The sequence below is a fragment of the Anabrus simplex genome, chromosome 1, assembly GCF_040414725.1.
Source record: "Anabrus simplex isolate iqAnaSimp1 chromosome 1, ASM4041472v1, whole genome shotgun sequence".
Lineage (NCBI taxonomy): Eukaryota > Metazoa > Arthropoda > Insecta > Orthoptera > Tettigoniidae > Anabrus > Anabrus simplex.
The window spans coordinates 1,698,297,968-1,698,324,349 of NC_090265.1; the positions used below are offsets into that span (position 1 = coordinate 1,698,297,968).

Genomic DNA, 26,382 nt, shown 5'->3' on the forward strand with positions numbered 1-26,382 from the left:
CATACAGCTATACCCATCCAACAAGACTCCTTACATCCCACTAGCCATAAGCGTGCCACCTATAACAGCATAGTACACTGTGCCTACAATGTACCCATGTCAAAAGCAGATCTAAACAAAGAACTCAATACTATATGTAGTATTGCGCTTCATAATGGTTTTAATCATAGTTTTATAGAAAGTATAATACATAAGTTTAAACACCAACCCAGAACCAATTCACAGAATGAAAAAACTAAATCAGAAACATATGTAACCTTTACATTTAACACTAACATTTACCGAGTAACCAACATATTCAAAAAGAAAAATACTAAAATCGCCTTTAAAACCAACAACAGAAATCTTGATACTTTCCATAACTCTAGCCGTGTTAATGTTTCCAACCCTTTTGATAAGTCAGGCGTTTACAGATTTCACTGCAATGACTGTTCCAGCGTATATATTGGGCAAACAGGGAGATCCTTCAAAATCAGATATAACGAACACGTTAATGCTATCAAATACAAAAGATTCTCAGCAATAGGACAGCATACACATGATTACAAACACAGCTTCTATGGCATCAACAATGATATAGACATCGTCGAAATAATGAATAAAGGTCTTCTTTTAGACCTAACGGAGCAATGTTTCATTCTTTTGGACCAATACTACAACCCTAATTTTAATCTTACTGATCTTTCAGAAAAGCTTACCATCCTATTTGATATACTTATTTCAGTTATTAACAATCTTAAAATTCCAAAAGATCAACCAATATATAAAACAGTATGCAACACGCTGGCAAATTACCCCTACCGGAATCCACGCTCCCCTGACCTGTGCTCGCCTGTTTCCACGACCTCCCCTCCCCCTACTGGGCATGCCCCGATTCCCCGCTGAAGCTTGCGGCTTGTTGCCTGACATTCTGCTCAGCAGTTCCTTTTTAACTCCTCGCTTGTGAACGTAGTGCTTGAGGTGAGTTTCTATCCTATATGCCTAGAACTTTCCTTGGTCCCCGTTTTTGTCCTACTAACATAAAGTTCAAAATTTTTCTTTTAGGTCCGTTTGATTCGAGATCTTTCCAGAGTTACAATTATCCACCTGAAAACATTGTTTTTCACAAAATCTCGCCTGTCAACTTACGGTCTCAAGTTCACCTCACATTATTGAATATAATACTGAAATATAGATTTAAAACTATTGTACACACCACTAAGTCAAACTATTTCAGTAAAATCCATGCAAGATATATGCCATGAAAGTTTTTAATTCCACACTAAACAATCCAACAAATATATGATGGCTCATTGATCATAATCCACGAGGAACTTTTTTTTTTTTTTTTTTTTTTTTTACAAAATTGGGCAATAAAATAGTCTTCTACCCATTTATATAATATATCAATACTCTAGAACAAAATTAGCTGACTGTGTATTCTTGCTAAGATCTCTCTAGACAAAATGTTTAAAAGGTTTTATATATCGTTCCAAGGTCAGTAGTCTATTTTTAACAGTTGTTTAGATATAATTAAAAAAGGAGATTTTATTTGAAACTTGATGCTACTGTTAATTTTAAGCACAGTTACAAGCATTTAACAATGCCAGGAGATAGAAATGTACATAACTGTATATAGAATATTTTATATCCTTTCTAGAACTTTATAAGGAGGTATTTGTTTTTCAGCTATCGAAATGTTTTATGATATAACGCTCAGGATATCTTATTCATAAGTTGGAAGTAACAGACATGAAAGTAGCAAGAATGATTGCTGGTACAAACAGGTGGGAACAATGGCAGGAGGGTACTCGGAATGAGGAGATAAAGGCTAATTTAGGAATGAACTCGATGGATGAAGCTGTACGCATAAACCGGCTTTGGTGGTGGGGTCATGTGAGGGGAATGGAGGAGGATAGGTTACCTAGGAGAATAATGGGCTGTTATGGAGGGTAAGAGAAGTAGAGGTAGACCAAGATGACGATGGTTAGACTCTGTTTCTAACAATTTAAAGATAAGAGGTATAGAACTAAATGAGGCCACAACACTAGTTGCAAATCGAGGATTGTGGTGACGTTTAGTAAATTCACAGAGGCTTGCAGACTGAACGCTGAAAAGCATAACAGTCTATAATGATAATGTATGTATGTATGTATGTATGTATGTATGTATGTATGTATTGTGCCCTTGTAAAGGCACCCAATGCGGTGGTCTTCTTTCTTGATATGTGCGCCGGCTGCTCCTGTAAATAATGACATTAAAAAAAAAAAAAACTACCGCTGCATGTAGACTCTTCTTCCTCAGAGGTGGTGCGTCCCAAATATCCCACGGGTTGATGGGCCACACGTCGAATCGGGGGGGTGAGGAAATGAAAGATGGGGTAAACTAAACTATAAATGACGGTACCCAAAGACTGAATTAAAATTTAAATAAATAAACTGATTTATTGAACAACGTGCAAAGTGTAAAATTGAAAGTAACTGGTGAAAATAAAAACAAAGTGAAATGAAATTAAAATTTAAAACAATCAAAAGATCTGCATTACAATAACTCAATTATCTGCCTCAATAAATTTTGACTGAAGGTCGATCAAATTAAATATTCTAGATTACATCGAAGCACTGTCTCCATGACGATGACGTGAACAAATTCAAAACACTGGTCAGAAATACCACCTCATTTGAATAACTGATTTGTAATACATTGGAAATGTCTTTCAAAATAAACTTGCGTAGATTAATTAATTAATTGGTTAAGTCATCCAATCGACACTGTCTCAGAGGTGTTTATCAAATATTTAACCCATATTCAAATTCAGTTGGGAAACACCCAACTCTAATATAATCATGGAATGCACTAACCATGTGTAACAAATAAAAGAAAGAAAGAAAGAAAGAAAAACAAAACAACCATGAACATCGTACTTCATCTACCACATAACCATTGCCACATTTTAAAACTACTCGTGGCTGAAACCAAGAAAATTTATCGAAACATGAACCTGAGTGCTACAATCACTCATTTAATTAGTTAAACCTCACTTGCATGACTGTGATAGCCTGGACCTCTTAAAATACTAAAATTAATTAGGCCAAGTGCCTCATGTTTACATCTCAAATGAAAGCGATCCCTTTACATTATTAACTTTACTTAATTTGCCGCTGCCTGCATTTTCATTACGAATTCATATTTGTGGTACCACCACTAGATGGAGGCAGATCCCATCTCATTTATATAATTCATTTGCGGCACTTATGATACAACTGCTTATTAAAGATCGCTTCATTCTCCTAACTGAAATGTAGTGGATTTCTAAGGCTTGGTAATTACTGACTGTCTGGTATGAGCATACCACTACTACGGTTTTGACTATGAACTAATCGATGATCTCTTACCCTAACACATGAAATCTTATTTACATAAATGAACATGTCAATGGAGATACACTGCTCCAAAATTACTGAAATCAAAAATAATAACCTGACTACAACTATTTTATTTACATAAATCAAATACAAACAATTCACGTATGAGCAGATTCTACAATACTATGGTGATAAAATGTACACAATGAAAGGATAATAATAACAAAATCTAGATCCCAAAAATCGCTGCCTGCTGAAAGTTAAAAAAAGGATAAAAAGCGCAAATATCGGAGTATAAAGAAAAATCTACCCTGCTTCAAGTAACACAATATGTGAATTTGATGGCAATCTTCTAACCTCAGACAAAAAAAATGTCTGGCCACGACACTATGCAACCTTTACGGACAATAATTACTGGTATTACATGTCATCCATGATTCTACATGACTGTCAAAATACACATTGATTCGTCGCTCTGTTCACACATTACCTCATGCTCTAGCTTGAATATTTTCCGAGCATCTATTTTCCCTGGAAACTATTTTGAAACAATACAGGCTTTACACCTACGACCACCTCACATGTCGTCATATATTTAACACTCTCGGTTAAATTATTCATCTCTCAATTCTATTTATTCATCAATATTCTCGACGTAGTAACTCATAATACGGCCTCGCTCGTATCAGGCGGGCGAAATATCTGTCGTTCACATCTCTATTTCTTACGACACTGTTCATGACATGGTCCAAATATCACATTTCCATTTTCAACGCAGATCATCAGGGATATTGCTATTCACTTTGCTCGATCTTTTGATCATCCTCCACTTCACATATTATGAAATATCAGAGCTAACTTATCAATGGCTTCCTGTCACTAACTATTTTATTGAAATAACGAGATTGCCTCTCAAAAACACGGCTATAGAAAAGTGTAACCGCATTTACACAGAAATAAACACTCGCGTGTCAACCAAATCGTCGCGAAAATACAAGGTACGAGAGCTACCAGAAGCAGTCATCTGAATAATGATTACAACATGAAACAATAAACTGAATGCGCTAGTAGCAAAAGTAAACATTAAAATCAACAAGGTGGCATCTACAAATCATAACGTCAACAAAAATATCGCTCATAACCAACGTTATAATAACATTATTATTATTATTATTATTATTATTATTATTATTATTATCATCATTTACAAATCTGCACTACACTTATCTAAATCTCTAGTAAAATAGGATTCTAATCTGTCAAAATGACTTACTTCAAAATGATCCAGAAATTATACGCAAAACATGTTTACTTAAAGAAAGTACGCAAATAACACTTGCTCACTCTTATTATTATTATTATTATTATTATTATTATTATTATTATTATTATTACGTGAATTATTTACAATCTTATCTAACAGTCTAAGCTACATTTGATCATCGATTGGTTCATAGTCCTACATATTTATTTATACATTTTGTTGCTCATTACCTTAGTGCTGGAGGCAGGTTGGATCACCCTCCGGGCTCTGTCATGATGAATTAGTATTCCATCTTGAAGCTGATGTGGTAATCCGAAATATCACACGTACATACTTGATACATTTTTATGATGGCGTTGCACACGTCCACATTTACATAAACACTCGCATTTTCTAGCACTCCAATGAAGATTATACAATAACACTGCATTAAACACCTGACGTGAAGTCGAAAGTCTGCTCTCCGCTACCTGCCTGGCCTCCTGCTGTGTCTCTCACACCCCTCTCAGTTTGTTTGTTTAAAGGCTTATTGGTTGTTCACCTCCTCATAACATTGGAGTCAAGGTCTTAACACCGCGGCCTTCCATTAGTGAAAACAAAGTCATTCTCCTCCCTGTAACTGCTTTAACTAATTTTGCTCCCGTAATATCTCACTTGCCATAATAATTTTTTGAGTGTGATAAAAAAAAAAGTTAAATGTAATGTTCCCAATGATGTGTGGAGAATTTTTATACTAATCATCCTCCAAAATATGACCTTTCAACAAAAATCCAAACTACACGTGGATTAGGGAAATTTTATGCAGTTACGTGTTACGACGTGATCCATTGTCCCTCTCGGTTTGTTTGTGTAAGTTCATTTAAGGCAAGTGTTGAAAATATAACTATCATTGTCATTTGATCCTTCAATTGCCTGATTATCTCTGCATAAGTTCAAATTAAATAAAAGTTTGTCAAAGTGTTCATTTCTCCTAGCATATTACTCACAAGTAAATACCTTGCTCACTCGGATGCCAACAAGTGTCTCTGATCGCGTTCCTACAAGACTCAGAATTCACACAAGAAAAACGTACATACAAGACTGAAAGAACACACACGAACTGACTGAACTAACTCCGTACAAGACTGAATTAAAAACACTGAAGATTCACCACACTGCTCGTTGGTTTTGTAAACAATCCTCCCCCACTTCGAAAATAGTTCTGTGGAAGGGATGTGGCGTAATAATCTTGCACTTGGGACCGATTTATCATACGTCCGTAGGTTAAAGTTTTATGAAATATGTTCAAAACATTCCTAATTTTGGTCCGTTTTACGTGTTACACTGCGCTACGAGAAACGATCACAGGGTAATTCATACGACGGCGCGCGTCACTGGCTCTATTTTCTTCCAGAGGATGGCGTCTTCCCGCCATTACGGTTCACTTCCTGGGCGATACCACCCTTCCATGTAAAGTTAAAAATTTCTTAATTAACCACTAATTAATCACACATTTGCACTGATAAATCCTCAAATATTGTTAGGGAGTCAGGACACCATTTTCCACAACTACTCCGCGCTCCATATCGCTAAATACTGGCTCTAGATTCCCGCTATGACAAAACATTTCAATTTGCAATTTTGTGATTGGCTGAGACGTTCGCGCTCTTCGCAGCATGGATTCTTCCATTTTCTGCCAAGGGATGACGGGTATTATTGGTTTCTCTCTCGCACATCTAAGTAGCTCAAGCTCCAACGCGCCGATTCCCGTGGGAACCGAGTAGAAAGTTTCCACTTCTCGTCGGCATCATAAAACATTATTGGATGTACCACTTAGGCCAGCTATATGCTGTCCGTGCCTTAAGACGTGTTCTGCGGATCTTCTTGCAGTCTGAACGGCGCCTGAATGTTGCTTTGTGAGACTGCCAGCTTTCCCCAGCCTACTGCTGTATTCCAATATGCGAATTATTAAACATTTAATTCATGCATTTATTTACGCACATTCGCTTATGGGTGCAGTATGTATGTATGTATGTATGTATGCATGTATGTATGTATGCACGCAATTGTAAATTACAAGGTATTTTAGAAGGTTTATGTTTGTATATACATATATTATAAATATTCTAATGTAACTAGCTGAATGTCCTTGTTACTTTATCCAAGGCTGATGATGGCATATACAATGCCAAAACCAGTACCTAAAAATGACAATAAAAATGTGACGTTTTAATTATTTCACATTTTTTAATAGTATTGAACAGGTGGAAAATCCTACCCTTATCTTTGACTGTAAATCTCGTTTCAATACGGACCAATAATGAAATTTTATGACGTTAAACTAATAGTTATTTCAACATATTGACTATCAATATCCTGCTATGCTATTTTGTGACTTTACATGCATGTCTTTTAAACCTTTTAGTGCCAGGAGCCTATAATGTATGTTAAGACTTCATATGACATTTCTTATACAGTCATTTATTTCAAAAATTAAGTTCCCAGAAGGGAACCATAAATTTACCAATTGCAAATTGCCTTTTCAATCATGAAATTATAAGTTGGGTAGTGGGCTCATCAGTTATTTATTTTGGCATGTATAAATATAGTTGGGTGTAACTTAGAATATACAGTGTTCAGTATTTGATATTATAAAATGATTCTCAGAATCTATATACTAAAAATAATGACGAAAACTAAAGTAAGTCATTCCGGCTATTCTTTCCGTTCGATTTCCTTCATTTGTTTTTAACTGAAACGTATTCATGCACAGATTTGTTATCAGGCACTATAAATCACCTAACTTCCCCCTTCCTCAAATTATTTGATTTTTCAATTTCTTTTTGAAGCAACCATATCTTTTGTTCTAATTGAGGTACAGAGCTCATTTTGGCCTAAGAACACTCAGTGGATCAAGCTCTTTCATTTCAGTTCTTAACTATTCAAATTGGTTGATTCTGAGGAAAGTTATGAGTGCACATTCAATTTGACGTCTCATTTCTTCAACATTTTTTCTCATTGAAGCAACCATATCTTTCTTTCTAATTGAGGTACGCACTTCGCTTTGGTCTAAAAACACTCAGTGGATCAAGCGTTTCTTTTGAGGTAATAACTACTTAAATTGGTAGATTCTGAGAAAAGTTATGAGTACATTTGTCTCCATGACGAAGGACTTTTTAACAGTTCGGCGCGTAGTGTTGTTCCAAGGAACATTTAAATTGAATTTCTTTGTGTGATGTATTTTCAAGTGTTTGTTGACATAATATTACATTCTATTACCACAGCAGATCACGTGCTTTATTTCATTAACTCAAAACTTTGCACATACATCCATGAGGATAGTTACGAACAACACCATCCTTTGTACATTGCGGGCGGAGCCAGCGAGAAACTGCTAGTACTGTGTTAACATCTTTTGAATTTTTCCATTAAGCTTCTTGAAAGAATGTTTTGATAGAAACAGCTTCCGTTATTGCAAATAGTATTTAACCTAAAATACTTGAGCATTTTGCAGATTATATTTATTTATCTGCCCAGATCCGTCTTTGGTGAGATACAGAGTGCAGAGAGTACTGTATAACTTCTGGTAGAGGCTAGATCAAGTTTAACATTGATGCTTTCACGGCCCGTGAAACAAGATGAAACCTTGTTTTCTTGACATGGAATAAGCCCAAAAGCCCATATCATGTCTAGATCAAGCTTGTTACTTTCATTTCAATTCATGCTTGGCTTTGATTATAAGAAAGTGGCTGAGGTACAGGCAATGCTAGAAGTCAGTCTCCGTGATGAATGGTACGAAAGTATTGTTCATAGGATCAGTTGATATGTATTTCAGTGGGCTTGGAAGACTGATATGTAACAGTAACTTTTGGCCCAGCAAGGAAACAACGGGAAACCACATCAGTCATCATTCCCTTAGTATGCCTCTTCAGTGACATATAGGCTACTTATGTCAGCTAATGGTGGATTTACTGAGGTTCCAACCAGCCTCCGACTGAGGACTCAACATATATACTGTATTTACTTGCATATTAGACCCCTTTTCTCCCCACTTTTTTACAGAAAAAAAAAAAAAGTGTGGTCCAATATGCGATAACCTCAAATTTTGTGCAATGAACACGACTTCTAGGCTATAAAGAGCTATAAATCGTACATGTAAACATTTTACACTATTCTTTAACAAACTTATGAATGTATCTGAGTTATACTGGCTATTTTTGAAGGAAAGCAGTATTTCTAAATAATGTAAAAAAAAAACAATAAATGGAGAACAAAACTTTTAGCCCTAGGCCTACATATAAAATTAAATATAGTCAGTTTTAATTACTCTTATATAATTCATTACATCTCATTAATTCCTCTGATAAAGCTGACGTCATAAAAACTCGCTACGAATATTTGTCTCGCTTCATACTCGATCCCATAGAGAAAAGGGATAAGTATATCATATTATGCAATACTGATACAAAATAACTAAATAGCCAGTCATTTGTCTTTGTGAGTTGAGCAGTAGCCAACCACACAGTAAACCTGAGTAAACCTGGTCACGGCTTTTATTAGAATTATCATTTTGTGCCACCAACTTCTCTGTTACCGGCGTGTCGTCATTCCAAGTAACGTCATCTTCACTGTTATCTCATCAGCCATGCACTGCAATCGAGAGCATTCGAGGTCCTGGTTTGTTTTTTTACTTTTAAAAATAGTTTTGTTGCTGATTATAGAGTTCAAACAGTGTGAATCTATTCCCAAATGGTTTTTGGAGATGGTCTCTGATATTCCCAGTTGGTGTATGTGTAGCAGAAGCCACTCCTTTCAAATAAAGCCATGTAGAAAGCGTGCTAAACCACCAGCTGATAACTAGCGTATGCTACGAGTTGTACTTCCGAATGTAATACATAGTGACTGGAAGCATTCTTTTGATAAATGCGGACGCTGAAAGCCAGACCCTTATTTTTAAGTACATTTCATACTAATGTTCTCTACATTTATCACAACAGGATTTACCTGAATGACTGTAAATGAGATAAGAGAGACAGCATTGTTTAGGTTAGGTATACTATTACCTGGATAGCGCCAAAAGTTCCACAACGAAAAGAAAAAAAATAAATAACAGGAAAGTTTGCCGTATTTATGGAAATTTACAGGTGTAGCGGTAAGGCGTTATATCATCATGATGTTTAATTTTGTACGTTCGTTGTCTCCATTCTTTTTATTAACGTATACCCTAGTATGTTTTGTTTAGCATCTCCGAAAATCGTTTACAGTAAGCGGAAACGTAAAATCATTACTATTATTATTATTTATTTATTATTCGCTAATCAGCCAACTAGGGACCATAATAAGTTTCATTATACATTCTGGTGTTTACTCAGTTTTCGACTGATCCAGTAGGTTTTCATTAGCTCACTGTGTTGAGCACGGCGTTCATGCGTCCACTTTGCCCCAGTTGTCCACTTCACATCCCGGAAAGTTCTAAAAGTCAAAATGCTTTTTCTGAAAAAGTATTGTTTGTGCACGTCATTATTATTATTATTTGTTAGGTACGTTGGCGAGTAAAACGATCGTTATTTGGATATCTTTATCATGTTTTAAACCTAATTCTAAAAAAAACCCCACCTATATTGGCTCGAGTTACGAGATATTAAACAATCACTTTGTTAATGATCTCGCCTACTCTATATATGAAGGGTACAGAGTAAAAACCAGGTAAGTCACTTTTTAATCGAAATTTAGTTTGAGGAGCCATTGGATTCTCCATGGGAAGGACTATCTGTTATACATATGAAACAGGCAAAGAAACAGGTTAGTCATGGGTTTATTTACCTTCAAAGATTTGGCGTACAGGAAAAGAAGCAGGTAACTCAACTGTTACAGTGAAAAAACCAGGCAAGTCATCTGCCTCCCAATAGACAACAGTGTGATCGCTGAAATATTCCATGAGTATCTCATTGTAACTCTTGTGTGTCAGTTGTGTTTTTGCATTCTGTTTATTAGTGCAGGTTATTACACAATACTTTATAACATATCATTTGGATACCCATGTAGTAACACATGCATTCGTTGTGACAAATTTTCAGCCAAACTAAAAGCGCTGTCCCCAGAAGAGGATAAAAAAGTAATTAAAGATCTGACAACCTTGAATATTCTTCACAAAAAAGGCTGAATCATTCTAGCAATGTAAAAGAGATGCAAAGAACAAATCTATGAAATCAAAGAAGATGGAATCAATTTGTATGGATTTTGCCAAAAATGTTCCAATACCAAATATAAGTACCAACGAGATAATGGGTTAAATAATTTAATAAAAATCGGTATATAGAGTCAGGGAATAATAAACTACAGTCTAAGCTATAAACAATATTACCGTATTTCACGGCATAATCGTCGCACTTTTTATACCAAAATTTTCGAAAAAAATTTTAGGGTGCGACCATTATACGATGAATATTTAATACCAGTATTTGTATTACTCAAAAAATGTATTTATAACTAAATTGTATTTGAAACAAATTTAAGATGCACGTAATACTCGCGTTTATACATCAAAATAATTAAAATAGTCTAAAACAAAATTCATAATTTTTCGCAACAATTCGGCGAACGTTTTTCCAACCTGAAAATAAAAATGAACGTATTAAGTTAATTTGTCATTAATTTGAGTATTAAAGTTAAAATATTACACTTGCAAAAAATTATCGCTTTGTTGTGAAATGCGGACTTACCGGTACGCAATTTATTCCAAATCTTAGGTGTCGCTATCGCAGGTTTCGCTATCTGACGCGCCGTCCTCGCCTCTGTTAATACCAGTATCAGATTCTTCATCTCCCTGCCACACTGCGTCATCTTCGGAACCGTCTAGTGCATTCGAAATCCCAGTCCTTTTGAAGCTCTTGGAGACTAGTTCAGGTGGTATAAGATCCCAACTCTTCTTCACCCACGAGCATAACAAGTCCAAGGGTGGACGCCTGATATTTCCGGTGCGCGTCAATTGCTGATCGCCGCTCATCATTCACTCGTTGTAAAATCGACGTAAGTGGTCTTTAAAGGGTTTATTAACACATACGTCTAGTGGCTGCAAAGCAGATGTTAGGCCACCAGGAATGACTATCTGTCGTGTCTTATTTGTAGTGAGAATTTGCTTCACTTCGTTCACGAGGTGACCTCGGAAACTATCTAAAACAAGCAGAGCTGGTTGTTTTAGTAGTGCACCAGGTCTTCTATTCCACACAGTTTTAACCCAGTCCAGCATGAGTTCTACGTCCATCTAACCCTTTGGTTGCACTCGTACATGAATTCCACGGGGAAACTGTATATTCTTAGGCATCGTTTTCCTCTTGAAAATGATGTACGGCGGCAACTTTCTCCCGTCAGCTGTAATGGCTAGCATTGCCGTGCATCGCAACTTTTCACTACCGCTGGTTTTCATTAATACACTCCGTGATCCTTTTAGCGCAATAGTGCTGTTGCGAGGCATATCAAAAAAGATTGGAGTCTGATCGGCATTACCGATTTGAGAAAGCAAGTACGAAGTTTCCTTGCGCAAACGTATGACAAATCGGTGAAAATTTACAATCTTGTCCGTGTAATCAGCATGCAACTTTTGGCTTAGTGTTGTTCTCCTTCGCACTGACAGATTGTGTCGTCGCATGAACCCCTTAATCCACCCACGAGTCGCCTTAAACTGAGTTACCGGTATGTTGTGTTTGCGCGCTACCTCCTGTCCCTTAATTTGTAACATTTCATATGATACACTGCAGCCATTGTTACGTATTTCACAGACATACCTAAACACTTCTTCGTCAATTATAGGAAACTTCCCTGTTTTAGGACCTCTAAACGCGCGTCTAGAAGGGTTTGTGCTTTTTAGCTTGTTTTTTACTTTCCGCCAGTCACGCACCAACTTTTCACTCACAGAAAATTTTCTTTCTGCAGCTCTGTTCCCGCGCTGTTCAGCGAAGGCAATTACGCTTAGCTTGAAGCCCGCAGAATAGTTTCTATATTTACCCATAATCGCTTATAAATGCTTCGCACGTTAATGTTTTGCGATATAAATGACTTTCCGTAATTGTTCACTATTAAAACAAATTATTTCTGCAAACACCCAAAACACAAATTAAAAACTTAAATTCTCACGCACACATGTCTACAGTAATCACGTAAATCTGAAACAAATAAATGCATCTGTGATCTGTCCATTCCAGAGCAGCCAATACTGTTAGGCAGCAAGGAAGCATGCAACAATTCAGTTTAGCTCGTTGGTTGCGACACACTACTGCGCTTGCGCAAAGCTCGCAAACCGGAGCTCAAGCTAGCGTGGTGTAGATCTACTGTACTTATTCTCTTTGATCTACTGTATAGTTGACTGTATTCCGAGACGTCAGTAACAAACATTCATTTTCTTCAATTTCTTTTAAACATACGATAATTAGGTTAATATTTCTTCCCAGTTATTGATGATTTTACATTACATTACTGACGAGTTTATAAAATAAAACTTTAATAGCATTGGATAATAATTATCTTGACTGCTTGGATAAAAGTTTTCATCCCATGCCCGGACACGTATGACGTAGTAGTAAGATAAGAGTCTAGCGATGACAACTGAGACATCGTAAATAATTCGGCTGAATAATTCCGTGGAAATCTGCGTTATCGTCTTGGATTTCACTTTGTGCGCAATAACACAGGAACCGGCCCCATGGTGTAGGGGTAGCGTGCTTGCCTCTTACACGGAGGCCTCGGGTTCAATTCACGGCCGGGTCAGGGAATTTTACCTGTATCTGAGGGCTGGTTCGAGGTCCATTCAACCTACCTAGCCGGTATTTCCTGGCGACGTTGCCGATAAGCGATAACTTACAGCCTTACGTATTTCAAATGGGAACTCATAATATGTAGGTGGTGAATAAATAGTACACTGTCTCGCGACCACGTCGTCAAACTGCCGATAGCCTACCGGTAAGCATAATATGTAGGTGGTGAATAAATAGTACACTGTCTCGCGACCACGTTGTCAAACTGCCGATAGTCTACCGGTAAGCCATGCGTCGTACATATACCGGTAGTATTTATTTATACGTTGTGCAACATGTCGCAAACGTGACTGTGTTGCCAAATTGCCCATAAACCATACACGTATTTAAATTGCGCATTCATGTGCAACTTACGTTGCAGTTCCATTTACCTTTTAACCAGATTAGTGAACAAAATTTGGCGTGCGACGATTATGTAATTAAAGGTTTAAAGTCCGATTTTTGTATTGAAAATAAAGGATGCGACGATTACGCGGTGGCGACGATTATGCCGTGAAATACGGTATTCACACTGGAAGAAATTGTAGTTTAGGGGAAGGCACCTAAAATTTAATTTTTAAATACCTTTGTTATTGGTCCAATTGAAAAGTACTACATAACAAAAGTTATAGAAAATACCATTTCCGATCATTTATGTTTTATTCAGTTTTAACGTAGCAACTATGATAAGAGTGGTATTTCAGAGTCGGAAGAAAACTAAATGCGAACCCCTACAATATCGAAAGCACATAACATTGAGCAACAATAACATTATATTGACCATTGTTAGTTGTGATGCTCTTTGTCTCTTATGCTGCCACTCAACTCCAATAGATGGGATTACTGCTGCGTACCGAGTATAACAACCTGACTGAATATTTGCGTGAAATAGCTGAGGAGTTAGAAAACTTTCTTCTTTAGCATGCCATTCCTCTGGTTCATACATTTTCTGATACTACTTGTACGTAACACATAGGTACATTATAGTATTGCAGCTATTCGACACCTACTCTGACGCGCTGTTTTGAATGAGCAGTGTGCATACTTAAGGCAGAGGCTCACTTAGTAGTCTAGTATTACAATTTAGGCCTATTCCAAATTATAGTACCACAATTCACTAAACAACACAAAATTCAACACTAAAAGGAGCTGTTTCTGAAGAAAAGCTTCTTCCTCTTCACTTTTATTAAATTCTACATTCATTTTATTCCAAATTAGCAGTGAAGAGGGGGTTTTTCCTCTGGCTTGGAGGACAAATTTGCCTCCAAGTCAGATTTTTCCGCCACCAGTGTAGTGAATTGCGATTTTTCGACTCATCAGGTACTTCTAGAAAACAGATTAGTAAAAAAGGCACAGTTTTTGCCCTGAGACTCTCCACTATTCAACCACACATCCCCCACCCCCATGGAAAAAAGAGAAAGTGTGTTCATGGATCACAGCTGTGAGATCAGCAGCGTAGTACTGTTGCACAAGACCAATTTTTGTTTCTGCCCTATTGAACTTACTAATATCAGAAATAAATTCGGGCACAACTCTCAATAATATAATTGATTAGAAAAATTTATTAAAACATTCTGTCTCAACTCAACTCAACACTCAAAAACACATCGCGCCATTACTCAGCACAAGTAAAAAACAAAAGAATCACAGTTTTAGTCACAGAGTAAATATAAATTTAGCACGGTTTCGGTGTGAGAAGGTTGGAGACACAATCTCTGAATAAAACAATTGAATAATCAAAAACTCTACCAGATATGAAAAATACTACACACACTACGAACTATTTTTCTCATCATGTCAAATTTTAAATGACACTCAATACAGAAGAAAATTATTAATTCCAATAACTAATAGTGTAGTACTTTTCGTTGAAAGTGAGAAAATGTGTGGTTTTTCATTTGATTGCGTATTTCATATGAAAGCATTGCTTTTAATCGCGCCATTCCTACTGACGTCATTGTAATGACCTATGCTCATTTCAGTTGGGAAAAACCATTAAGACAGTCTTTCTGAGGATATAACAGGCAGGTGAAGAGTGAGTGCCTGCCATTATAATAAAAACTTCCAAACCTGACTGACTGATGGAAGGCAAGCGGGCCGACCATTACAATGAAAATTCTCTAACCAAGTTCATATGAGAAAAGACGTTTGGTGACTTCTCTGTTGCGTTTCTCGGGTAATGTTAAGAGCTATGCAATTCAATACAATCTTTCTCAAACCATATACAGTCCGCTACCTAACCTAGAATTCTGTATACAATGTAGAATTCCGTAGTGAAGCACAGGTATATCACCTAGTTATTAATATTATTGCTATTATCTATATATATAAAATAAGAGTTTTGTCTGTACATTGCTCAGAATTTAAAAAGGATGGTATTTCTGTATCAGTTGTGCCCACAGTAACAAGGAAATGCACTTTTTACTTTTCCACAATTTCTGTCTGTTTGTATGTATAAACACGCATCATGAGAAAACGGCTGAAGAGAATTTAATAAAAATCGGCATACATAGTCGGGTAATAATTCGCTACAATCTAGACCATAAATAATTTTATTCACGCTGACTAAAATGGTAGTTTAGGGGAAGGCCCAAACTTTAATACTCAAATATTTATGTTATTAGTGGCCTTATCTTAATGAAAATTGGTATACAAAGTCGGAAAATAAGTCACTATAATCTAGGCCATAAATAATTTTACACATGCTGAGTGAAATGGTAGTTTAGGGGAAGGTCTAAAATTTAATTCTCAAGAATGTGTTATTAATAGTCGTATATTAACGAAAATCGGTAGGGGAAGTAGAGGAATAAGTCGCTACAATCTAGGCCATAAATAATTGTATTCACGCTGAGAAAAATCATAGTTTAGGGGAAAGCCTACAATGGAATTCTGAAATATATATGTTATTAATGATCGTATCTTAATGAAAATCGGTATGCAAAGTCGGGGAATAAGTGGCTATAATCTAGGCCATAAATAGTGTTATTCACGCTGAATGAAATGGTGGTTTAGGGGTAGTCGTAAAATATAATTCCCAATTAATTATGTTATTAGTGATCGTATCAATAAATACTACATACATTTTTAGTTATGTAGTATTGTATTTCCGATCATTTATGTCTTATACATTGTTACCATATCGGCTATGATCAGAGATATTCATTAATTTGGATTTTAGTTACTAAATCCTTATCAGCGCCGAGTCACAAGAAAATATGTAGGCTAAACAGGATTTAACCCCTCAGCGCCGACCTCTATATGCGGTATAGACCCTCTTTTCTTCCGTAGCCGCCGTCCTCTATACATCGTATAGACCCATACATGGTTTCACATTTACGGCTATAGCACGAAGAGTTTTGGAGTTATTGATATGCAAATTGTTTTGTTTCCAAGAAGACATTTTCGGGTTTATCAGCGTTGTAAATAAGAACTGAAAAATCGTTATGATGTAGTTGTTTTTGCAAGGATAATTATTTGTCAAATAAGTATGAGCACTAATCTCTTGCCTTTTTAAAAGTCTGTTTGCTTCATTCTTTCCCACAGAATAAAATAAAGAAAAAATGATCTGAGAAGTTTGTCTTTTCGTGTGATGTTCTTTGCTCTATTTGTACATTGGGAGTGCGGTTTATTTATTATATTTGTGTTTATTTCTCAGCTTGTAATATTTTCGTAACTCTCCACGAGCGTTCTGTGTAGGCATCAGTTAGTGCTGCTTTCTGTTATACGATACGAGAACCAGTTGTTCATGGTATATATCTCGCTTGAAGACAATGTCTCGACCTTTTATCTGAAATATGTATCGAGTTGGTTTGTTTCGTCATAAATGTTATTCCCCTCATTCAGTTTCGTCCTGTTGCTTTCGGTCTCGCTGCAGCTTCATCAGTCCGTGTGACGCGCCGCGCTCAGCCGTGGTATGACTGACAGTAACGTGCTTGAAATATTGTATAATTCAGATGAGAGTTTAGTCGGAAGTAGTAGTGACAGTACTAGCAGCAATGATAATGAAATAGATGATGTAGCAGTGGTAAATGATGAGAGTGACGATGAGGAGGAAACAGTACTTGGAAATTTCGTGTAAGAGACTAGATAATTATACAGGTCAAAGAGAAGTTTTCAACGGTGAATTCTGATTGCTAAATTCTCTAATAATACTCACACAGGCCACAGAGACAAATATTGAGCAATTACCTTATCGGGTTCAGCTGGTGAAAGGTTTGTTTACAAAATACGCTCGCTCGGGAGGGGAACGAAATATTCAAGGCCGGCGTGCATCAGATAATACAGTTCCAAGGTTGCAGGAAAGACATTTTATCAGGAAATTAGCACCCAAGTGTTGGAAATCCAAACCTCAGAGACATTGTATCCTGTGTTCAAAACACGGCGAAAAGAAGAAGTCAGTGTACTGCTTCCAGGAGTGTGACTTGAGTCCCTGTCTCAAAGAGTGCTTCGAACTCTATCACATGGAACTATATTACTAAGGAAATGTGAAACAATTATGTAATTATCTGCATGTACATAGTTCTGTCATAAGGTATTCCAAATTTCGTGAAAATCGGGCTACTCTTATACTTGTAGTAACGCTTTAAGTGAATCGATGTATTTCAGTCGCGCGTAGTTGAAATCTCATCCGGCCGCAGGGTAGGAAGCTATTTAAATGGCTGCGACGCTGAGGGGTTAATGAAAATCGGTTTGTAAAGTCGGAGAATAAGGAACAAAGGAACTACAGTCTACGCTATACATAATTTTATAAGACGCCCTAATATCACAGAGTCGAAAGGAAACTAAATGTGAAGGCCTTCAATATAGAAAGCTCATGAAATTGATCAACAATAACATTACAAGGACCATTGTTTGTTGTGATTTGCTTCGTCTTCTGTTGGCACTCATCTCTGATAGATAGGATTACTGCTGTGTACCGAGTATTTTTTTAATTTGCCTTACGTCGTACCAACACTGTTCGGTCTTATGGTGACGATGGTGTAGGAAAGGTCTATGAGTGTGAAGGAAGCAGCTTTGGCCTTAATTAAGGTACAGCCGCAGCATTTGCCTGGTGTGAAAATGGGAATCAATGGAATAACATCTTCAGGGCTGCCGATAGTGGGGTTAGAATCCACTCTCTTCCGGATGCAAGCTCACAGCTGCGCGCCCCTATCCACGCGGCCAACCCTCCCAGTCGTACGAGTGTAATAGTCTGCCTAAATATTCGTGGGGAGTAGCTGTGGAATTAGGCAACTTTCTTCTTTAGGGCCTGTACTACGACTGTCAGGTAAACAGTCAGATACGCAGGCTGCAGTTTTGCAAACTAGAAGTTAAATATTTTCTTGCGTACTGCCAACGGATTTTAACGACGGTATTATAATGCGGAAGATGTAGTAACATTTTTATTGGGTTGGTAATAAGGTTACTGAAAATATAGTGAAATTTAGCGCAGTGGTATACGTGTTCCCTGGTGTTTTCGTTTGTTTAGCTCTATTCCTTTTGAAATTGTATCACTAGAATCCAATATCAGACTCTTATTAAGCTATAATGTGGAAGTTCAGGTCAAAAACAGAATTAGGACTTAAATATACACATACGAAGTAATGTTAAAATTAATTAACTGTATAACGAAACTGAAACTGTTATAGAAAATAAAAACACTGAAAATGTAACCTGGACGCAAAAGTTAAGATTCAGGTTATGTATCTTTTTTGTCTGGTACTATTTACAAGGATGCGCATTACGGCGAAAGTAAAGTTTATATTCGTGATTAATGCCACTGATCCAGCGTAGGATCATTAATTTTATTATTAATTCAATTTATTGTTTGCTCATTGAATAAGTAGTTAGTTTCTTTCTCTTCAATACAATGTGAGAATAGTAACTGGCAAGCATTTATCTCACTTTAGCGTGAATACTTTTGTAGCAAGTTGTTATGAAGTAAAAGAAATATAACCTCCTTAACATTCTCATTCGAAGGACGAATCGCCATGAACAATGTCGTATAATTGAATAAGTAGTTAGTTTCTTTCTCTTCAATACAATGTGAGAATAGTAACTGGCAAGCATTTATCTCACTTTAGCGTGAATACTTTTGTAGCAAGTTGTTATGAAGTAAAAGAAATATAACCTCCTTAACATTCTCATTCGAAGGACGAATCGCCATGAACAATGTCGTATACCTTTACTCCATATGTGCGTCGCGGATAGATTTGGAATAGAACCCACGCTTCTGACATGCATTTTAATGATAAGGAAATATGTACTATCACCTCTAGTACCCTACCAACTATCATTTAGAATTGAAATAATAACAGTAAGTTATTTATTAGACCACCTAATCAATACAAAATCTAGTCTTGGATGATTTACATAAATTTGTTAACTAATAGTGGTACATGATTAACTTCGGATCTCTCGACTAACCTTTGACTTTTATTCTCTCTTCTTTACTTTGATTATATACGATTTTTCGTCATCGTCTAATTATAACCGCCAGACTATCAACTTTATTTTTATGCAATCTTACTACTTGTTGTATAACAATCTGTTGTTTTATCCATTGCACTTATTTTAGCAGCCTTCTAATGTTAATTTTGTTAACACTTCCACTATTATATCTCATCACATTGTATTTTTTTAAACCATCATTGTTATTTTTAATGTTATTTTACTTCAAATCTCTTCAAGATTTTAAAATTCAATTCATTATTACATGTTATTTAGACGCTTATTTTTAATTTAAGGTTAAGACTATGGCTGATGGTGCCTTCAGGGAAGGCGAAACATGTACCACTATTAGTTAACAAATTTATGTAAATCATCCAAGACTAGATTTTGTATTGATTAGGTGGTCTAATAAATAACTTACTGTTATTATTTCAATCAAGTATCATCAATACGGACCAAAAATGATATTTATTACATGTAATATCATTTAGAAGGTAAAAAAAATGTTAAGACTATTGGGACTCGAACCCACGAAATACTGCATAGCAGCAGGCGATATTACCCTAACGACAACGGCTACCCATGAAGCTTGCGTTGGCTGCTTGTGTGCTACTGATATAGTCAGTAGATTACATTGTAACAACTTAATTTCGCACAGCATCATGGAGATGTAGATTCATCTTGATGTGTAGCCACCTTGATTCTTACAGTAGCGTCCCCGATAGGAGCGAAGTCCCAGATAAGAGCATTAACAGCCTCTCCAACCTCGGCATAGCTAACCTCGAGAATATTCTCCCAGATTGCACATAAATGAAAGTCGTAGTACACTTTTTCAACTGAACTTCCAGATAAATGTCCAAACTGCCAAATAAATTTATGCCGCACTTTTATCTGGCTGTTGTAGTACAGGCCCTTAGCATACCATTCCTCGGCTTCATAAATTTTCCGATACTACTGGTACGTAACACAATGGTTCATCATAACATTCGAGCTATTCAATCCCTACTCTGAAGCAATGACTGGAATGAGAAGTGTGCATATTTAACGGAATAATGGCAGAGAAGTGTTCACGGCTGTCTGCGGCCTGGTCATTGCAGCTCTGGAACTTTGGACTATTAGATCGGCACCGTACTACTGTTCGTTAAAAGTGAGAAAATGTGTAGTTTTTCATTTGATCAAGTATTTTATGTGATAACATTGCTTTTAATCGCCACATTTCTACTGACGTTTTTGCAATGACCTATGTTGACTTCAGTTAGGAAAAACCACAGTCAGTCTTTCTGAGAATCCCGTAGCGAAGCACGGGTACATCAGCTAGTGTCTACATAACTTTATGATGCAATACAACTTAATATTATTTCAGCTTATTGATCGATAATGAAGCATTTTAATCACCACTTTCTGAGGTCCCTAGGCATCATGGAAATCTGTTCAGTGGTTATAACAATTTATATTTATTCTTTATTTAATGAAGCATGACATTTAGAGGAACTTTTACTTTAGTCCTGGAATTACGAAGAATGAAACACTAACCACGGTCATGTGATGTGCTGAACTCCTGCAATTTTGTGTTCTTTACAAAATTATACCTCAGGATTATGGATGATGAGAGACAGTAAAAAAATGGAGATGATCAATAGGCCTATTTGTTCCATCCTGGCTGTATCTACATAAAGGGAAATAATGACTGAAACTTACCTCGACCGGTTCACCACCGGACTCTTTTCCAGTGGCACATACCACAAGAGTAGTTGTGTTGTTGTTGTTGTTGCTGTTGTTATTTGAGTCCTCTGATGACAAAGCTCCATCATCAGAATAGTTTGATGTGAGGTTTGTACTCTCCAATTCTTCTACTACAAGCGGCTCGTGACCTTCTTTAGCTATCAGAGCTGATTCCTGCTCTTCTTTTGCCTGTTGGTGAGAATATATACAACAAGTTACTGCAGAACCTAAGGTTATGGCCTATGAGATCCTTCTTTGATATTTGCTTTACGTCGCGCCGACACAGATAGGTCTTATGGCGACAATGGGACAGGAAAGGGCTAGGAGTGGGAAGGAAACGGCCGTGGCCTTAATTAAGGTACAGCCCCAGCATTTGCCTGGTGTGAAAATGGGAAACCATCCTATGAGATCCAACATGTTCCCTAAATACCTTAGTGTCACCTCTATCTGTACTTTGTCCCTCATCAAACATCTTATGAATGTTGCAGGGATGCCAACTACTATGGATTTTCCATAGTTTCTACAGATTTCCCACATATACTTCACAATATGGAAGCAGAAATGATCGCTAAAGATTTTATGAATCCAAATACTGTTTATTTTCCATTTCTCCTACAAACATGAAGAAGAAAAAATGTGTACATTGTAGACTTTCCATTAAAAAAATCATTTGTAAAAAAAATTATGAGATGGGCTACATTTGTCTATAACCTTCAGCTACGAGTGAACATCTTTACTGAATACAAATTCCCAGCACATAAGCTTAATAACTGTTCTATTGCCTATGATAAAAAGACTTACTGTCCTGTGCTGAGCTGCAATGTAACTTGCTAGGATGTGGCAGAACCAGGCAATATCTAAAGCTAAGAACATGCACTTTGCTGAATCACTAGTGTTCACCGTCTTTTAGTACAGCTGTGAGATCTGGACCATGAAAGCAAATTAAAAATATCGAATTGATGCCTTTGAGATATGGTGTTGGTAGAGAATGCTATGTATATCCTGGATGGAAAGAAGAAATACTTCCACTATAGATGAACTAAGTATCAAGAAACGTCTATCTGTGTAAGTGAGTATTACCTCCAGTTCCTTGGTTACAGTTTCAGAAGAGGACAGGATTTGCAAAAGACTACTTTGCAAGGAAAAGTTGACGGCAGTGCACCATGAGGAAGAACAGCAAGTACATGGTTAGATCAAACAAAGCCGATGACCTTAGATGTTAGGCCTCTTTAAACAATAACAGATCAAGCAAAGATGATCTAGCCTACCTCTTAAGGTGCGTTTTCTAAGGTGCGATTGTAGTCGCAACGGCGACTGTAGCCGCACGGCGACAGCAGTCTTCCATCTCCGCGCATGCGCAGTTTGAATTTGGTCTGCAACTCGCTGCGATTGCGGCTTGAGCCGCCACACTGGTGCAGTGAGCAGTGCTGGTGGCCGCAGTCGCTGCGACGGAAGTGACAATTGCTCAACACATCCTCCACAAGCATTCTCCTCTGTCAATCAAGGGCCGATAAGAGCCGAGCCGTGCACAGATGTTAAACAGTCTTGATATCTTGTCAAGATTACTGGGTCATAATTTATAGGAATGAATATACAGTGTAATATGTACTTTTAAATAAAATGCAAATCCCACTCTGCATTATCATTTTTATGCGTTTTTATTGATTCCTTCATTCCCTAGATTACACCGATGGAATGGCATGTAAATTGACATATTGGTGCAATTAATGTTGTGTCACTCAATTAAGTTGCGGGTTTGTTAAACTTGAAGTTTACCGGGCCAGTTGACTGTGCTGTTAGGGGCGCGCAGCTGTGAGCTTGCATCCAGGAGATAGTGGGATCGAATCCCACTATCGTCAGTCCTGAAGGTGGTTTTTTCGTGATTTTCCATTTTTACACCAGGCAAATGCTGGGGCTGTCCCTTAATGAAGCCACGGCCGCTTCCTTCTAGCTCGTAGGTCTTTCTTATGCCATCGTCGCCATAAGACCTATCTGTTCACAATTAAGTACAGTAGAACCTCGATAATTCGAAATCGGTTAATTCAAAATCCCACGTAATTCGAAGAAGCTCTCGTTCCCGGAAACATGAGATACCGTTTTGCATGTTATTTAAATTGTTTAATTCGAAATACGGATAATTCGTAATTCGAAGTACAATGTCGGCCCCATTACCGAAATTCAGACTTTTAATTCGAAACTGCCTTTACATTTTAAAACAATAGTATGTTAAGAGTAATTTCAACTCGAAATTTATCTGCGTCATAATAGAATGCGTGTTCCGGAACGTGGAGGGGTACGGTAGCTTTCCGCACTTATTCACTTTGGTGGGTCTACAGGGCGCTTCATGATTGCCAAGTTGAATGAAATCGGAATTCTTTTGTATTCAACCTTTTCAGGAACGCCGTGATATCACGCAACAGGCAGTGTGCGGGAAAACAGAATGCGCGTACACTGGCGATGCCAACAGTTGACGAAAAAGCGTGGCTCATATAATAAATTCGTAGGCACCGAACAATACTGTCATTGCCGATGAAACTGCATTGCTTTATTTTAATGCGAGCCCAAACGGTCTTATGGTTTTAAAGGAGAAAGTGCCAGCCGGAGAAACGTACAAGGGTCGGGGATGGGGGTCATTGTAGTGCGTTGCAATTGCAATGCACATGGAAGCGAGAAACTTTATCCCCTCGTCATAGAAAAGTTCGATAAGCTACGTTTTAAGGGCGTCGGGCACTTTCCATCTCAGTACAAAGCATCTAAAAATGCAAACAGTACAGATATCCAAAAAATAATGCATTTGCACAGGGGAACCAGCATAATTTATCCTCGTCTTTGAATTGTGTGATTTTTTTTTTCTTTCGTTGCGTGAGGTTATGTTCGTCAGTGATTTATCCAAGTGCATTATTTGAACATTGTAAATGCACCTTGTTGGATACATTTCGGAAATAGTTTTTCTATGGCATTGGAAAGGTTTAAACTATGAATCGAGGTGATTGCATGTATTAATGGGTCTTAGAATACTTTGTGACGCGGCAAGTGTTTACATTTCTGAAGCACGAAAAAAGTGCCATGGCGGGAAATCGTACAAGGATAGAGTCATAGGAAAGTTTGATTTTAAGGGCATCGGGTACTTTCTGTGTAAATACAAGGCATCAAAAATGCATACAGTATAGTACTCCAATGAATAAAGCACTTGCACATGGGAGCCAGCATAGATTTCTCCTCGTCTTTGAATCATGCTTTTTTTTTTTCTTTCTTTCGTTGCGTGAGGTTATATTTGAAGTGAGATATGCAAGTGCATTATTTGAATACTGTAAATGCACCTTTTTTGGATACATTTTGGAAATAGTTCTTTTTTCATGGCATTTGAAAGGTATAAACTGTGAATCAAGGTTAACTGCATGCAGTAACGGGCTTAGAATATTTCGTAACGCGGCAAGGGTTGGTACTTCTGAATTGCGAATTGGAGGTTAATTCGAAATTATGTAATTCGAAGTCCGATTTTTGAGTCCCAACGACTTCGAATTAACAAGGTTTTACTGTATTTATTATTTTCCACCTAGTCGATACAATGATTGCTTAAGGCAATTTAATGGTTAAAAGTGGTACATGTTTCGTATTTTATCAACATCTTCAGCCACATAACACTGTTTAGATGAAAAATATATAAAATTGACAAAGTAATGCTTAAGAGGAAGTGTCCTTAAAATTAACATAAGATTGAAAACATTAAAACAAACAACTTATTCCTCCTCAGTTGAAGCTATAGGTGGCAGCATGGAGGTTCTTGACACACCTATATCCCCCGCTCCTCCTCCTCCTCCTCAGGTGCAAGAGCGAGGAAGAACGCATCATCAATATTACACCAGACACAAGACTGTGAAAGAATGACAGGAGTTACTGTTCCAAAGGAAAGCAGGCTTAATAAGAATTGACAACTAGGAATTACAGTAGTTATATTTTCATCTGCATTAATAATAAGAACCACATTGTGATATCTGGTTTTCTTCATTTCGACAATTACTTATAAACTGCATAATTTATAATTTATAATTTGAACTTTTTTCATGAATTATTAAGAAATGATTATTCATTTAGGACATATTCTTTATGGAATATTGTACAAGTGTTTCCTTGACAACTGCTTTCAACTGTATTAATAATTTATATATTTTCTCTTGAGTTTGTTTGTTTTAATGTTGTCAATCTTATGTTAATTTTAAGGACACTTCCTCTTAAGCATTACTTTGTCAATTTTATATATTTTTCATCTAAACAGTGTTATGTGGCTGAAGATGTTGATAAAATACGAAACATGTACCACTTTTAACCATTAAATTTGCCTTAAGCAATCATTGTATCGACTAGGTGGAAAATAATAAATACTTAATTGTGAATCTATTGAAGTGCGATACGGACCATGAAACTGATTTTATGTAAGACCTATCTGTGTCGGTGCGACATAAGCCACTAGCAAAAAAATCTTGAAGTCTACTACGACCATAGATTTACTGATCGTTATGTCTTACTGTAAAAACACTTATTCAGTTGAGCTAAACACTGTTAAAATAAGGTTAAAATATCCGTACCTGAGAGTGAGTGCAAGTTTCTCAGGTGGGCTGATAGGCTTCTAGTACCGATTGCATGGGGTTTTCAAAATGTCACTTTTTTTTAAGTTAGAGAATATAACTAAACACTCAGTCTGAAATACTTCCTGAACTTTGTCTCATCACTTAAAAGATGCCTCTTAATTAAATTGTTATAGCGTCCTTCCTCATAGTGCGATGAAAATATACTGTTGACTTTCCTTCTTTTTGGGCCGATATACCACATTAACAATTCTTCTTCTTCTTCTCCT

At 36.9% G+C, this 26,382-nt stretch overlaps 1 protein-coding gene across 1 annotated transcript in view; it reads right to left on the reverse strand.

Annotated features, from left to right (window-relative positions):
• Window positions 1-26,382, reverse strand: part of bug (thioredoxin domain-containing protein bug) — a 158,168-nt gene that overhangs the window by 109,063 nt on the left and 22,723 nt on the right. Inside the window, exon 3 of the mRNA XM_067138430.2 lies at window positions 21,504-21,716. Within this exon, the coding sequence (XP_066994531.2) occupies window positions 21,504-21,716 (213 nt within the window). The remainder of the gene's footprint in view (window positions 1-21,503; window positions 21,717-26,382) is intronic.